The sequence below is a fragment of the Physella acuta genome, unplaced genomic scaffold (genome assembly GCF_028476545.2).
Source record: "Physella acuta isolate Inbredline_101_S28 unplaced genomic scaffold, ASM2847654v3 ptg000544l, whole genome shotgun sequence".
In the NCBI taxonomy this organism is placed as follows: Eukaryota; Metazoa; Mollusca; class Gastropoda; family Physidae; genus Physella; species Physella acuta.
Window position 1 is genome coordinate 663,589 of NW_026732063.1, and position 15,215 is coordinate 678,803.

At 35.1% G+C, this 15,215-nt stretch overlaps 1 protein-coding gene across 1 annotated transcript; it reads left to right on the forward strand.

The window, feature by feature from the left end:
- The first annotated feature begins 7,671 nt into the window (after window positions 1-7,671).
- On the forward strand, window positions 7,672-14,926 carry LOC131946060 (uncharacterized). Its single transcript, XM_059306692.1, has 7 exons — window positions 7,672-7,754; window positions 9,393-9,491; window positions 9,587-9,713; window positions 10,027-10,158; window positions 10,314-10,681; window positions 11,676-11,730; window positions 13,564-14,926. The coding sequence occupies exons 2-7, from the start codon at window positions 9,393-9,395 to the stop codon at window positions 13,953-13,955; spliced, it is 1,173 nt and encodes a 390-aa protein (XP_059162675.1). The 5' UTR covers window positions 7,672-7,754; the 3' UTR covers window positions 13,956-14,926.
- Window positions 14,927-15,215: the final 289 nt, after the last annotated feature.

Consider the following 15,215-nt stretch of genomic DNA (forward strand, 5'->3'; position numbering starts at 1 on the left):
TTAAACCGTTTTTTATGCATTTTCCCACAGTAGTTTTACATTTTTACTTTCTCGTATGTACGAAGTAAAGAGAAAGTCTTGTAATCGTTCAAAAAAAAAAATGAGATTTTTGCAGATCTCGACGTTTTACATCTACCTGATATGGAAAAACATAATTTTGCAATCTTGTCCATATGTCTGTTTTTCTCTGTGTGTGTGTGTGTGTGTGTTTAAACACGATAACTTGAGTACCGTTACAGCTAGGTTGATGCAATTTCAAATATAAGTATTTTATCAAAATCGTAGATCCTGATGAACTTTTGAGCGATTTCTGATAACCGGAAGTGGTATGTTTCACTTTTAATTTTTCAAAAGCCTATAACTTGAGAACTATTTCAGATAGGTAAATGAAATCTCACACGTAAGTAAAAGATCGACTCCTCTTCCTTCTTTAAAATTTGATTAATTTTTTGGTGACCGGAAGTAGTAATTTACGCTACTTCCGATTTCTCCGTTATGGTCAAAGCCCCGCTGCGGTCAAATCCCCTATTGTCAAAGCTCCTTTATGGTCAAAGCCCCGCTGTGGTCAAACCCCCTATGATCAAACCCCCTATGGTCAAAGCCCCTATGGTCAAATCCCCTATGGTCAAAGCTCCGCTGTGGTCAAACCCCCTATGGTCGAACCCCCTATGGTCAAAGCACCTGTGGTCAAAGGTCTGCGGATCCTATTTAGGAAGGCACTTGTATTCCCTAAAAAATATAGAGCAACGTAGCACTTCCGGTTACTGAAGTAGAAATTTAGTCTACCTTGAATTAATACTCAGAATAGCAGGTTTTGAAAAATGGGAAAGGATAGTACGTACACTTTCGTTTATCGGAAATCGCTCAAAAATTGAATGAAAAGAAAAATTTGATATCATGCGTTAATATATAAAAATTATAAAACGTCTCCATATTGGCCTGTTACTTTAGGATTGTGCTTATTTTGATCTCTAGAGGCCCGTGTTTATATTGGCCACAACTCGTGTTAGCCTGCATTTATGTTTTCTAATGTTTCTGCTTCTTATTAGAAAACTTAATGGGTTTTTAAAAATTAAAAGCATATTACTTGACATGTGAACAAGAAAAAGAAAATCAAAATAATATCATTATTTTAATGAGATTACAGGGAAGCAAGCAAAATTTTTGACTGCTAGAAGAGTGTGAGAAGTTCACGGCCGACGTAACTTCATCTCAGCACTGTCCAAGGAGCGATGGAATACTGTTATGCTGAGCCAGATAATGCCCTTAGCATACTCTTTACTCGCCCACTGCCCGTTCAAATTGACAGTTAAACAAGTGTGAAACCACCATCCGCTTCGGTAACCGTCGGCACAGCTCCTAGAATTGTAATCGTAGTCTCTGTCGCGAGTAGAAAAGGCCACGTTGTTGTGATTTTTTAAGTCGTTTTCTGTGTTGGTGGATTTGAAATCAAATTTAAGCTTATACCAGTCAGCTTCATTGCTCACATTTACATTACCGTACACGGCGTAGTACGATTTACCTTCAAATTTCATGTCAAATCTCAGCTCATTGAAACCCTGTGAAGACATCCGACATGACCCATATATATATATATATATATATATATATATATATATATATATATATATATATATATATATATATATATATATATATATATATATATATTTATATATTAGCTGTTATGGATAAAAATAATCAGTAAAAAGTACATTCAGTGTATTACAAAATAAATAAAAGGTAGTATTTAAAATATGCGTGTTTTACCTATCACATTGCACTTTATCAAACCATAATAACAATATAATTGTTCTTATCCAACATCAAAACAAACTAATGAAAATGTTATTTTCCGATGCAATGTATTTTTTTAGATCTATGGTGGAAAATAATTGATTTTAATGCGTGATTCCTTTTGTCTGGTGAGAAAATGCCATCAAACTTCTAAAATAGTGTTATCTGGTCTGTTGTATCATACGCTGTAGGTTGTGTTATCTGAATACCCTTGACAGAAGACCCCAACATTTACACAAGTATAATTCACATAATTTCGACTACTGTGCATACTGATCAAGTAACTGATTAACACCTGAATAACGATCCATCCACCGCCGGCAGTGTCACTATCACAAACCAAAAACTTTTCTTTACTTAGTTGTGTGAGCACGTTTTCCACCATAGCTTGTCCTTTTCTGTAACTCTTCTCAGTTTCATTGCCAGTGTCCTATCTAATCAGGTCTAATTAATCTTTAGCTGTATGAGAGATGTTATTAAAAACAACTCAATACTAGACAAATTATATGCCATAATTAAGACTGTGTCCAATTAGGTCTAATTCAAGTTTAGCTGTATCAGAAATATCAGAGCAAATCTACAAATTATCCCACTGGTAGAAACACGATTAATCATGACCATCACATGTTACCTTAATCTACCCAGATTAAATTATTACTTGATTAGAGCAGGGAGATTAATTAGACCATAAGGGTAGAGGGGGGGGGGGGGGGAGTCTTACACCAGGTACATATTATTGACATGGAAAATGAGACAGATGAACTCTATCCACACTAAAACATTTAAAGGTTTACATTTTAAATAACTAACGTTTTCAATACGGCTATAAAAGACATATGTGCTTGTTTTATTAAACATAAATTGAAGGTTTATTGGTTATATCAAAAGAGAGCAATGGTCAAAGTAAATTAAACATACAGGAACAGAGCAATGTTGAAATCAACTAAACAAACATACTATTATGTATGTTCAAAATTAACTAAAATACATTAACAGATCAATGTTCTATGTAAACCAAACACTCCAACACATAGCAATGTTGTATCTAAACTGAACATACCAAAACATAGATGAATGGTCACTGCTAAAACAGCAGTAATAGATCTAATAAACGCTTTCAGAGTTCCCATGGCAATAACGGCCGTATAAGCAGACAGCTGACGTGTTCTCTGATTGTATTTACTAACATATTACATCCATTTCCGTGTGAATTTCGTTTACGTCATTTATATTTCAAAATTTACTGTAAAACGCTTTACAATCTGTTCTGTTTATAATGTTTTCAATGCATTGTTTCTTGTTCATTTTATAGAGTATTGTGTATTTTTTCCTTTTATATAATCTGTTAATATCAATGCTCTTGGTTGGTTGTAAGTCGTGTGCATGAGATAAACCTTCCTCTTAATCGTAAATGAAAATAGCATATCTAGAAAATGGAGGATATACATTTTAATGTATTACGGCAGTTTGTTCAGCTTTTCTGACCATCACAAGTTAAAAATAAATTGGTTATTGATTACAAAGTTTAAAGTTGTCATGTGGATTGTGGTTAGGTTCTGGCTAGTTGTCAGCGTATGGTTAAATGACGTCAGTGTTTGACTTATTTTCAGTTTTTTGCAAACCTCCAAAATTAAATAGAACTTGAGTGCGTTAGTAACTAAACGAATAATGTTTGTACCAATCCTGTTCAGGTCGAAAGTGGGACCATGAAGTATCGACAAATAAATCATCTCTTTATCTAATGTATGAGCATCTTTTTGTCGCAAGTAAAATAAAGAACATGCATACTTACATGCTGATAAGTATTGTATACCCCCTTCCAAGACTACCTTAGGACCTTTGTCCAAAATGTATTACATGTATGGAAAATAATAATGTCTGCAACCTATCACCGTGTACCAGGTTTCACCTCCCTCGGTCAAGCAGTATGTAAATTATATGTGTAACAAAATGTACTACGTGTAACAATGCTATTTGCTTAGTACTAGAATAGAGCATTTTATTTAAAGAATATACATTTCATAAACCTTATAGAAAATAGTTTCATACGAATTTTGAATATTCCTACATTTTCTCCAGAATCCAAATCAACGGTTTTGAATTTTTTCAGTATTTTAAAATGTTTTATACAATAGATTGTCAATAGGGCTGGTAAGTAGGTCACCAACCAGTTCTACGGCTCATTAAAACCTGCATGAGCCATACATGAGTCATAGAACTGGTTGGTGACCTACTTACCAGCCCTATTGCATAAAACATTTAATTTAAGTTGTTTAAATAGTACAGCATTATTATATATGTAAAGAAAAGCATTTATTTTCTACATTTTAGTGCATTATTTCATAAAGCTTGTTATCAAACAGTTTTTTTCTGCATTGTTTATAAATAAGCTTTTATTCTAACTTGCTCTCTATGTGGTGATAGATCGAAACTGCCGAACGAAATTTCGAGCTCTTTTTACAGGCGAATTCTTTTCAAATTTGGAAGAAGATAGATTACTTAGTTTATGTACAGCCAATGAATGCTCGTGATGACCTGTGTTTATTTTAGCTTTTGTTCCTGTTGGTATGTGATTATGATGGCCTGTGTATATAATGACCTGTATTAATATTGGCCTGTGTATATGTTGGGCTATGTATTTGTTGGCCTGTGTTAATATTGGCTTGTGTATATAATGGCCTGAGCATATGATGGCCTACGTATATGTTGGTCTGTGTAAATGTTGGCCTGTGTTTATGTTCGCCGGTGTTTATATTGGCCTATGCTTATGTTGGCCTGTGTATATTATGGCCTGTGTATATGTTGGCCTGTGTATATGATGGCCTGTGTATATGATGACCAGTGTATATGATGGCCTGTGTATATAATGGCCTGTGTATATGATGGCCTGTGTATATGATGACCAGTGTATATAATGGCCTGTGTATATGATGGCCTGTGTATATAATGGCCTGTGTATATGATGGCCTGTGTAAATGATGGCCTGTGTATATAATGGCCTGTGTTTATATTGGCTGTGTATATGTTGGCCTGTGTTTATATTGCCTGTGCTCATGTTGCTCTATGTTCAAGTTTGTCATTTATTATGTTGGCCTGAGTGTATGTTGACTACTGTTTCTGCTTGTACTTGCTTATGTTTTTCCACACGACGCCCTAAGAGCCTGCTGTACTTGCCCATTTCCCGTTCAAATGGACGACAAAACAGCAGTTAAACCACTATCCGCCCCTGTAACCCCCGGCCAGCTGCCAGAGTTGCCATCGTTGTCCCTATCGGGAGTGGAATAGGCCATGTTGTTGTGATGTATAAAGTCATTTACTGTGTGGGATGACTTGAATGTGAACTTGATCCTATAGAAATCTGCTTCGTTGCCGACTATCACATTACTATACACGGCGTAGTAGGATTTACCTTGAAATGCCATGTCAAATCTCAGCTCAGTGAAACCCTGTCAAGACAGATGACACGATGTGTTAATACATACATACATGACTATATATATATATATATATATATATACATATATATATATATATATATATATATATATATATATATATATATATATATATATATGTATGTATATAAATTTCTAACTGAGCGATTCATTTCAAACTTGGCACGTCGGTTAAGACCCGACGACACTGTAATCTGACATTAAATCGGTTCGATTTTCTGAAATTAGTAGGTTGGCCTTCTATTATTTTTCACTAGTAGACGCGCATTATCATGTTCATTTGGTGCACAATACCTTTTAGTCATGAAACTCTATTGTATTAAAAATTTTAAGTACTGAAATAAATGCATAAAACAGTTTAATAGCAAGCTTTCATCAAATGATGCACTAAACAGTATAAAATAAATTATTATTTTTAAATACATATAATACATTACTATTTAAACAACTGGGTAGTTGCTGTCGTGGGCTGGGTAGTTGCTGTCGTGGGCTGTGTAGTTGGTGTCGTGGGCTGGGTAGTTGCTGTCAGGTATTTGCTGTCAGGTAGTTGCTGTCAGGTAGTTGCTGTCAGGTAGTTGCTGTCAGGTAGTTGCTGTCAGGTATTTGCTGTCAGGTAGTTGCTGTCGTGGGCTGGGTAGTTGCTGTCAGGTATTTGCTGTCAGGTAGTTGCTGTCAGGTATTTGCTGTCAGGTAGTTGCTGTCGTGGGCTGGGTAGTTGCTGTCAGGTAGTTGCTGTCAGGTAGTTGCTGTCAGGTAGTTGCTGTCAGGTATTTGCTGTCAGGTAGTTGCTGTTGGGGGCTGGGTACTTGCTGTCAGGTAGTTGCTGTCAGGTATTTGCTGTCAGGTATTTGCTGTCAGGTAGTTGCTGTTGGGGGCTGGGTAGTTGCTGTCAGGTAGTTGCTGTCAGGTAGTTGCTGTCAGGTATTTGCTGTCAGGTATTTGCTGTCAGGTATTTGCTGTCAGGTAGTTGCTGTCAGGTAGTTGCTGTCAGGTAGTTGCTGTCAGGTAGTTGCTGTCAGGTAGTTGCTGTCAGGTAGTTGCTGTCAGGTAGTTGCTGTCAGGTAGTTGCTGTCAGGTAGTTGCTGTCAGGTAGTTGCTGTCAGGTAGTTGCTGTCAGGTAGTTGCTGTCAGGTAGTTGCTGTTGGGGGCTGGGTAGTTGCTGTCAGGTAGTTGCTGTCAGGTAGTTGCTGTCAGGTAGTTGCTGTCAGGTAGTTGCTGTCAGGTAGTTGCTGTCAGGTAGTTGCTGTCAGGTAGTTGCTGTTGGGGGCTGGGTAGTTGCTGTCAGGTAGTTGCTGTCAGGTAGTTGCTGTCAGGTAGTTGCTGTCAGGTAGTTGCTGTCAGGTAGTTGCTGTTGGGGGCTGGGTAGTTGCTGTCAGGTAGTTGCTGTCAGGTAGTTGCTGTCAGGTAGTTGCTGTCAGGTAGTTGCTGTCAGGTAGTTGCTGTTGGGGGCTGGGTAGTTGCTGTCAGGTAGTTGCTGTCAGGTAGTTGCTTTCAGGTAGTTGCTGTCAGGTAGTTGCTGTCAGGTAGTTGCTGTCAGGTAGTTGCTCTCAGGTAGTTGCTGTTGGGGGCTGGGTAGTTGCTGTCAGGTAGTTGCTGTCAGGTAGTTGCTGTCAGGTAGTTGCTGTCAGGTATTTGCTGTCAGGTAGTTGCTGTTGGGGGCTGGGTACTTGCTGTCAGGTAGTTGCTGTCAGGTAGTTGCTGTCAGGTAGTTGCTGTCAGGTAGTTGCTGTCAGGTAGTTGCTGTTGGGGGCTGGGTAGTTGCTGTCAGGTAGTTGCTGTCAGGTAGTTGCTTTCAGGTAGTTGCTGTCAGGTAGTTGCTGTCAGGTAGTTGCTGTCAGGTAGTTGCTGTCAGGTAGTTGCTGTTGGGGGCTGGGTAGTTGCTGTCAGGTAGTTGCTGTCAGGTAGTTGCTGTCAGGTAGTTGCTGTCAGGTATTTGCTGTCAGGTAGTTGCTGTTGGGGGCTGGGTACTTGCTGTCAGGTAGTTGCTGTCAGGTAGTTGCTGTCAGGTAGTTGCTGTCGGGTATATGCTGTCAGGTAGTTGCTGTCGGGTATATGCTGTCAGGTAGTTGCTGTTGGGGGTTGGGTAGTTGCTGTCGGGAGCTACATATAAATATAACGACAAGTGAAAGTGGCTGATAAAATGGAAGTTTAATTTCAAAGATAAATAAAAGATAATTATTAAAGATGATTTTAAAATTTGCGCTGTTATACTTTAAAATAATTACTTGGTGACATTATTTTAATCTCATTATTATTTTTTAAATAATTAACATTTTGAATTTCTATATTATCTTATAGTTTATCTATAAGTCAAAAAGTGGAAATTAAATTGTTTCTCCATGAGAATTCTATTTTTCAAAGCGTCACTGTTTTTGAAATGGCGTATTGTTTACTTCCGTAGTTTCATATTTTGTTAGCGGCTTATTCAAAAGCTTTCAAGCGATTTTATAATTCTGAAAACTAAAATATAGCGAAGCTCGTGCATTAAATTTAAAAAAAAAAGTAAGTTGACGGAAAGAAAAAGACAGGTCAGGTTTGATTGTTTAAGACTTAATTTATCAAAGTAAGATTTTGGGTATCGATATTTGGTACATCTGATAAAAATACATAACTTTAAATATTGTATTAGATAATACACTAATCAAAGAAAACATGTGAACATTCGATAAAATAAAAAACATTTTGACATTTATAGAGTTATGTCATTTCAATTAGCGCGAAATAAAATAAAATAACCAATTGTAAAACAAAAGTGTATAAAAAATGCTAGCTAAAGATGTCTAAATTTCACCCAGTCTACCTAATTCTTACTAGATCTAGTTTTGTAAAAAATTGTTTATTTTAAGTGGGAAAAGAAAAGCATATACTAATATATAATAGGGAGGCTCACTAACTTAAAAGCGTCCTTGGTTGCTAACCAGAACATGGCGTAAGGATCGGACCATGACTTCCGGCGAGTTTTTCGACTTAGTTCCAGAGACCTTCTTAGAATTACTTTTAAAAATGTTTATCACGAGTAAAATGGCGGGTTTTCACGTTATAAAAACATGCTATAGGTGGCAAGGCTAAATATGCCAGAAAAGCATTTTCAAAAATTGCTTTGGGGGATGTTGGCTAAATTTAAAGTCGGTGTCATTCAAAATAATATAACTTTTTAAATATAGATTTCCATATCACAAAATTGATTTCCACAGTAAAGCATTATTAGTTTTATCATTCTATGAAAAAATAAATCAAATATCTTCAACCGTTTTTTTATAAGATCGACCGAGAAATGACAACCAAATTTTTTTTATTTTTTTTGACCACGTGACCGCTATTTGAATGGATACGTTTACCTGGCATGGTTTTTTTTTTGCTCTTTTGTACAATAAAAAATGTCATAAAATTAAAGAAATAAAAGAATTCAAAAATCACTTCTGTCTTGTCTTTTTTTAAATTCTTTTCTGATGACATTCTCTTAAATTTTTTTCCTCTAAAAATATTACCCGACGATAGACGGGCCAATTCTACTTTTAGGAACTCTCTTGTGAAAAAAAATTAGATCTATTTCACGGTCACTTAAAAAGTTAAACCTTTCAACTTTTAACCAGGTTGTCATGGATGATCCGTCATATCATAGCTGTGAGTGACAAATAAATTTAAAATTCAATAATTTAGTCTAAACTCGCTACAACCCCCAAATTTAGTGCCTAGAGGATAAAGTATGGACGTTTTTTATTCAGTTGTCATGTTTAAATTGAGAATTAAGTAGATTTCACAAATAGTAAGAAAAACTAATATATAAAGCTAATTTTGCTTTAAAAAATCAAATGAAATACAGGGGTGCCAAAAAGACAGTCTAAATAAGAAATGGAATAACTGCGGGATTTATTAGCAAAGCCATTTTTCCAATAACCAGTGTCTATTGCATAGAAAAAAATATTTGACTACTTTCAGGAGAATCAAATTATATATTTATCTTGACGGCTGTGTACCAAATGTCAAGGGACATGCGCACAGATTCAGTTAAAAATAATCTGATATGCACACATCGGAAAAGCGACCATTGCTTTAGAATATTATTACTTAAAACAGACGTAGACTTAGCAATCAAGCTGGTGGTTAAACATAAAAACTTAATTTTTGTTTTACTTTTAGATGCGTCCTGAAATTCAGGTCAATCTTATAACAGAGCAGAGGAAACATTTGGAGGAATATCTACAAGTCCTAGGACCTGTCGTTGAATCGATGAAACATGTAAGCTTATATTTTTTTAATCGGAGATTAGTGTATACGGAAGGTTTAAATTTACTCAAACGCTACATACTAGAATACGTGTTTTATTTTATCAGGCCTTGGAAAAAAGTAAGTCGTGGATAGAAGATAGAAATGACAACCCGTCTATCACACACATGGAGCTGTGCCAGGAACTTGAATCAGTGACCACGGCTTTGTTGGGTGCTGCGTCACACATTATCGGTAAATTTTAATTAACGAGTGCCCTGTTGATTTTGATAAGCAAATTTATGTTAAATCTGATTTAAAATTTTGATTAAAAATGATTACTTAATTTATTGCTATGTATTTATTTACTAAATAATTGACTAAACATTATCAGTGGTAAAATACATTAGCAAAGGGAGCGAAAAATAAATAAAGTATGCGTTTAATTAAAGATGACGGTAGGTATAAATGTACTTATCTCTGGCTAAGGAAAATAAAAAAAAAAAACAACACAGTTTTTAAAAAGTAAATTATTATATAAAATGTAAATTGTGTTTTTTATGAAAAGGACGAAACAAAAACAACTGCTGTGACAATAAAGCAACTGCATTTCCGACTGCACCACAAACTACAGCAACTGAAAAAGCTGATGGTGATTTAGGCCTATTAGCACATCACGTGACTAAACAACAAACTGCGCGTATGTTGGATTTTGTTTTTCCCAGAAATAAATGCAATAAAATAGAGATCTGTCTTATGTAATAGATTCTTGTAAGCTATGTGTTTAAATAATTTAATTCGTAATTTGTTTATATTTTTATTATCGAGTTTTACATCATTTTAAATATATTCTAGAAATACTGACTCGAATAGAGATGATAGAGACAGCTCTCTCTTTGCTACAAGACACAAAACAAAAGACTGAAGACGATATATCAGAAATTAAACAATGGAGAGAAAACTTTCTATCAGAACAAAATGATACAGCTGAAAAGTTTTTTAGACAACAGACAGAAAATATTGGAAGCCTTAGAGAACAAATGAGTGAACAAGATAATAAAGTAAAGGAGCTGAACAAAGAATTTGAAAGTTTAAAAGAAAACGAATCCAAGTCAAACAAAACACTAGAGAAACTGTCTCTAGATATGAAAGAATATGAAAACAACTTAAAGAAAATAAATACAGAGATTTATACAGACAAAACAGACAATATAGCTAAAGAGGTTAGAATCCATTGTGCTTTTATTTCCGATTTACAAGATAAAGTCCATCATATTATGGTACAAACAAATGAGACCTTCAATGAAATTTCTACGAAGGTAATCAACATATTTTTCGATTGTAAAATCAATCATTCATTACAGATTGAAATAGAATAATTTACGAGAATGTAACTGTAAGATTAAATCACCCAATTATTGTATGGTTTCCTGGAACTGTGGATAATCTGGTTTTATCCAATAATGTTGTGATTGTAATTACATACATTAGAGGATTAATTATTTTAAAATCTAGCTGCATAGCCTGTCGGATTAAGTACACATAACTCAATGACACCATTGAAAACTCGTAACAGTACGTTAATAGCCAAATTATCATCTAAACCGACATACATATACATTTAGTCTATCATTATATTAACTGCACTACGCCGCATAAACTGCTCTCACACAATGTCCACACACAGGTGTCCACCCCTTATCCACAACCAAAGCCATCACGACCACCCCCCCCCCCACCCCTTATCCACACCTAAAGCCATCACGACCACCCCCCCCCCACCCCTTATCCACACCTAAAGCCATCACGACCACCCCCCCCCACCCCTTATCCACACCCAAGGCCATCATGACCACCTCCCCCCACCCCTTTGACACACCATTTACATACTAAGTCAAACAACACACATGGTGAAACTTGATCCTAGTTAGTATTTTGCTGTTTTCCAATTTTATAACTTAATAAATTACCTAATGGAAATCATAATATTTTTTATAACTAGTTTTTATGTATGTAGGCTAACTAAACTGAAGAGAAATAACTTTCTAAGAGTGAAAACTTACGTTATTATTTATAAAAAATAACACTAAATAGTTTTTTATATTTTAATTTTATGTATTTATGCTTTCCTTGTGTAAAGTTAAAAAAAAATGTAATAGCATTTTGCATTTTTCTTCTGTTTTTAAGCTTCAATGGCATGTTAATGATATTTTACAGATAGAACACACAGTAAATGATGTTTTAAGCTTTTCAACAGCATTTCAGACAATGGGTGAGTTTATAAATGTTATTTTAATATTTAAAAAACAATGTGAATTAGTTTGATAATTTTTTCTACTTGTTTGCAATATTGACCTCTTTTACACGTATACTCTGAATGTATGTAATGGAGGAGGGTGAGGGTAGGTGGCTGTAAGTATGTAATGGGAATAGGCTGAACGTTTATAATGGGAGGGGGCGGATGGCTGAATGTTTGTAATGGAAGATAGTTGAATGCGTTTGGTCCAGACCTAGTTTTTTGTAGCTAGGATCATCTCATGTCTAAAATGTGTCTGCAAAACAAATTTTAGCCTGTCTCATGCCATAAATGTGTCTGCAAAACAAATTTTAGCCTGTCTCATGTCTTAAATGTGTCTGCAGAACAAATTGTAGCTTGTCTTAAGTCATGAATGTGTCTGCAGATAGGGGCATAAATCTTTATAAAAGTTGAACCTTATCTGAACATTTCCTTATAGTTATTTCAATAATAGTTTACTATTATATATTTATTTATCTTCTACTTTTTAGTACATTATTACATAAAAGCATGTTACTAAAACATGTTTTTATGAAGGTTTTTTCAGTACAATAGAGTTGCATGGCTAAAAGCCATAGCGCACCAAATGAACGTGATAACGCGCGTATAAAAATATAAAATAGTTGTATACGCCTGATTACTAATTTGGACAAAAATGCTTATATATATATATATATATATATATATATATATATATATATATATATATATATATATATATATATGGCAATGTATGTTTGTTTGTTTATTTGTTTGCGTGTCTTCTATGCATTACTACACCTTTCATCCGATCGCCATGAAACTTAGGGATGTCTTTCTAAATACTTTTGGGGAGGTTTCTGCGAAAAATGATTTATCAAATTCGCACAGGGTGCAATTTGGTTCCCCGAGTTATCCCATGAGCGCTATGGCGCCATCGTTCATTTGACACAATGCGATAGACAATGAATAAGATGGAACGTTTAGTCGTTCAATAAATTGTCTCAGGCGCATTTGTCGGCTCAGTACAGGGTGCAGTTTTGCGCCCCGAGCTATCCCGGTAGCGCTAAGGCGCATACGTAGGTTTTAAATAGTGTGGTTGAATATGGATAAAAAGAAGTATTATATTCGTTCACTAAACACAATCTGACAAGTTAAATAAAAGCTTGTAAAAATGCGTTTATTTATTGCGCCCAAACAGCAAGAAGTGCGTGCTTTGAATAATGATCACGACACGAATAATTGTGTTTTATTTTAAACGAGCCGACTCGCGGCGTATCACACGCCGCGATTTAGTTGTTTGATTTTGTACTTTTCAGTAATTCATAATTTGTGAATTCGACAGTACCAATGCTGCCAATGAAAATATTTGCTTTAAAACACTATTAGTAGCTCGTTAAGGACGATACCCCCCCCCCTCCTCCCACCCCCCGAAAGCAGCCTCGTCTTAGTTACCTCCCCTAAGTTTAAATCGTTTCAAACTAAATTATCTGCCCCTAATAGCCGTCAATAAACCCGGCTCTACAGTTGTAAACATTTAGCGTGAACCACAGCTCACACATGTGGGGGTGGGGGAGGTTGATTTATGCCTAGTGAAGAAGAGAGGGGACTGCAAGGCGCGCTTACAGCTTGTTTTCTAGGGTCTCCAAGAAGAGAATTATATATATATATATATATATATATATATAGATTTGTATTTGATTATTATGTTTATTTTGATGTGTGGGTTTACATTTAAACAAAAAAAATTATATGTAGTAGAACATAGTTAATATCGACACAACTTAGATAAACTGAAGACATCAACTATGCATGTTTTCTATTGATCAGGGTCACGTGACTGTAAAAGATACGCTTGTTTTAGTCGCATCACTAGAAACCCTCCTGTTCGTATTGGGTCAATCATTTCCAGATTTGATGACGTACGTGAATATAACGGTCAACATATCAACTCAACAACTGGCAAATTTGTATCACCACACGATGGTTTATACTTGGTCTGTATCACTCTACATGAATGGTCGGATAGAATGATTCGCGTTGGTGTGTTCCTTGAAGACAAGTTGAGGCAGATTGTCAAAGTTGGTAGTGCAAGTACCAAAGCTTCTGGATCAGTTGTGATTGACATGAAGAAAGGCGAAGAGCTTTACTTACAAGTAACTCAGACAGAAGAGGACGCTTGGTTGTCCTTGAACAGTAGTTTTACTATCGTTATGTTATAGGGGTACAACACAAGTTATACAGTTGTTTTAGTATCGTTATGTTATAGAGGTACAACACAAGTTATACAGTAGTTTTATTATCGATAGATTAAAGAAGCACAACACAACATATACAGCAGTTTTTATAGCGTTATGTTATAGAAGTACTACATAACATATATAGTAGTTTTTATATCGTTAGTTTATAGAAGTACAACACAACATAAACAGCAGTTTTAGTAGCGTTATGTTATAGTACAAGACAACATATACAGTAGTTTTTGTAGCGTTAGGTTATAGAGGTACAACATATACAGTAGTTTGTTTAACGTTAGATTATAGAGGTACAACACAACATATACAGTATTTGTATCTTTAGGTTATAGAAGTACAACACAACATATACAGTAGTTTTTGCACCGTTTGTGACTTTATGACTATATGTTGATATTTGTCTGAATATTTATGGACCTTCGACTTTTGTTCATCACACATTCATAATAGTGTTACGGTCTAGTAATATTTGAACTTTCAAGTATAACGTTTCTCTTAGTTTATTAGTTTAATAATGTTTGTAAAGAGACTATTAAGGGCTGCATGTTGTAAATTATTATTGTGTTGACAATATGATAACTGCATACATTTTCACACTAATGTTTCCTTGCTATCCATAAAATGTAATACATTTAGGGCTATCTGATTATAGTCGAATCCTAAAATTGTGTGTATATTCTGTAACATATGGTATGGCTTGGCCTAGCGGTAGAGTTCTAGACTGCTAACCCAAGAGTCTCGAGATTGGATCCTTGTTGAAATCAGTGGATTCCGCCCAGATTTGAAGCAGGTGAACTCTACTCTACTTGGGCACGAACGGGCAACGATTATCATATAGTATAATTTACTTTTTCCTTTAAAAAAAAGTTTTAAAAGTTTACTTTGTAAAAAGTAAAACGTTTGTTGCAATATAAATACCATTGTAAACCATATTTCGATCTAGCCTGTTATTAAAAAAAGTATTGTAGTGTACATGTTATGAAGCGTTTGTTTTATTAAAAGTCATTCAACAGTCAGAACAGTTTACTTTTGTTAAAGCATTCAATTTTCGGAGTTATACATTACGTAAATTAGTCTTTTTTCAAATTAAATTGTGTTTGAGTTCTTCTGTTTTGAGCCTAATGATTCAAGTTCACTAAGCAATTATCATCAATTAATTTATAGTGCACATATTTAACAGTGAAAAAACTAAACAAACATTGTAGAACGATGTTGACACAACAAAAA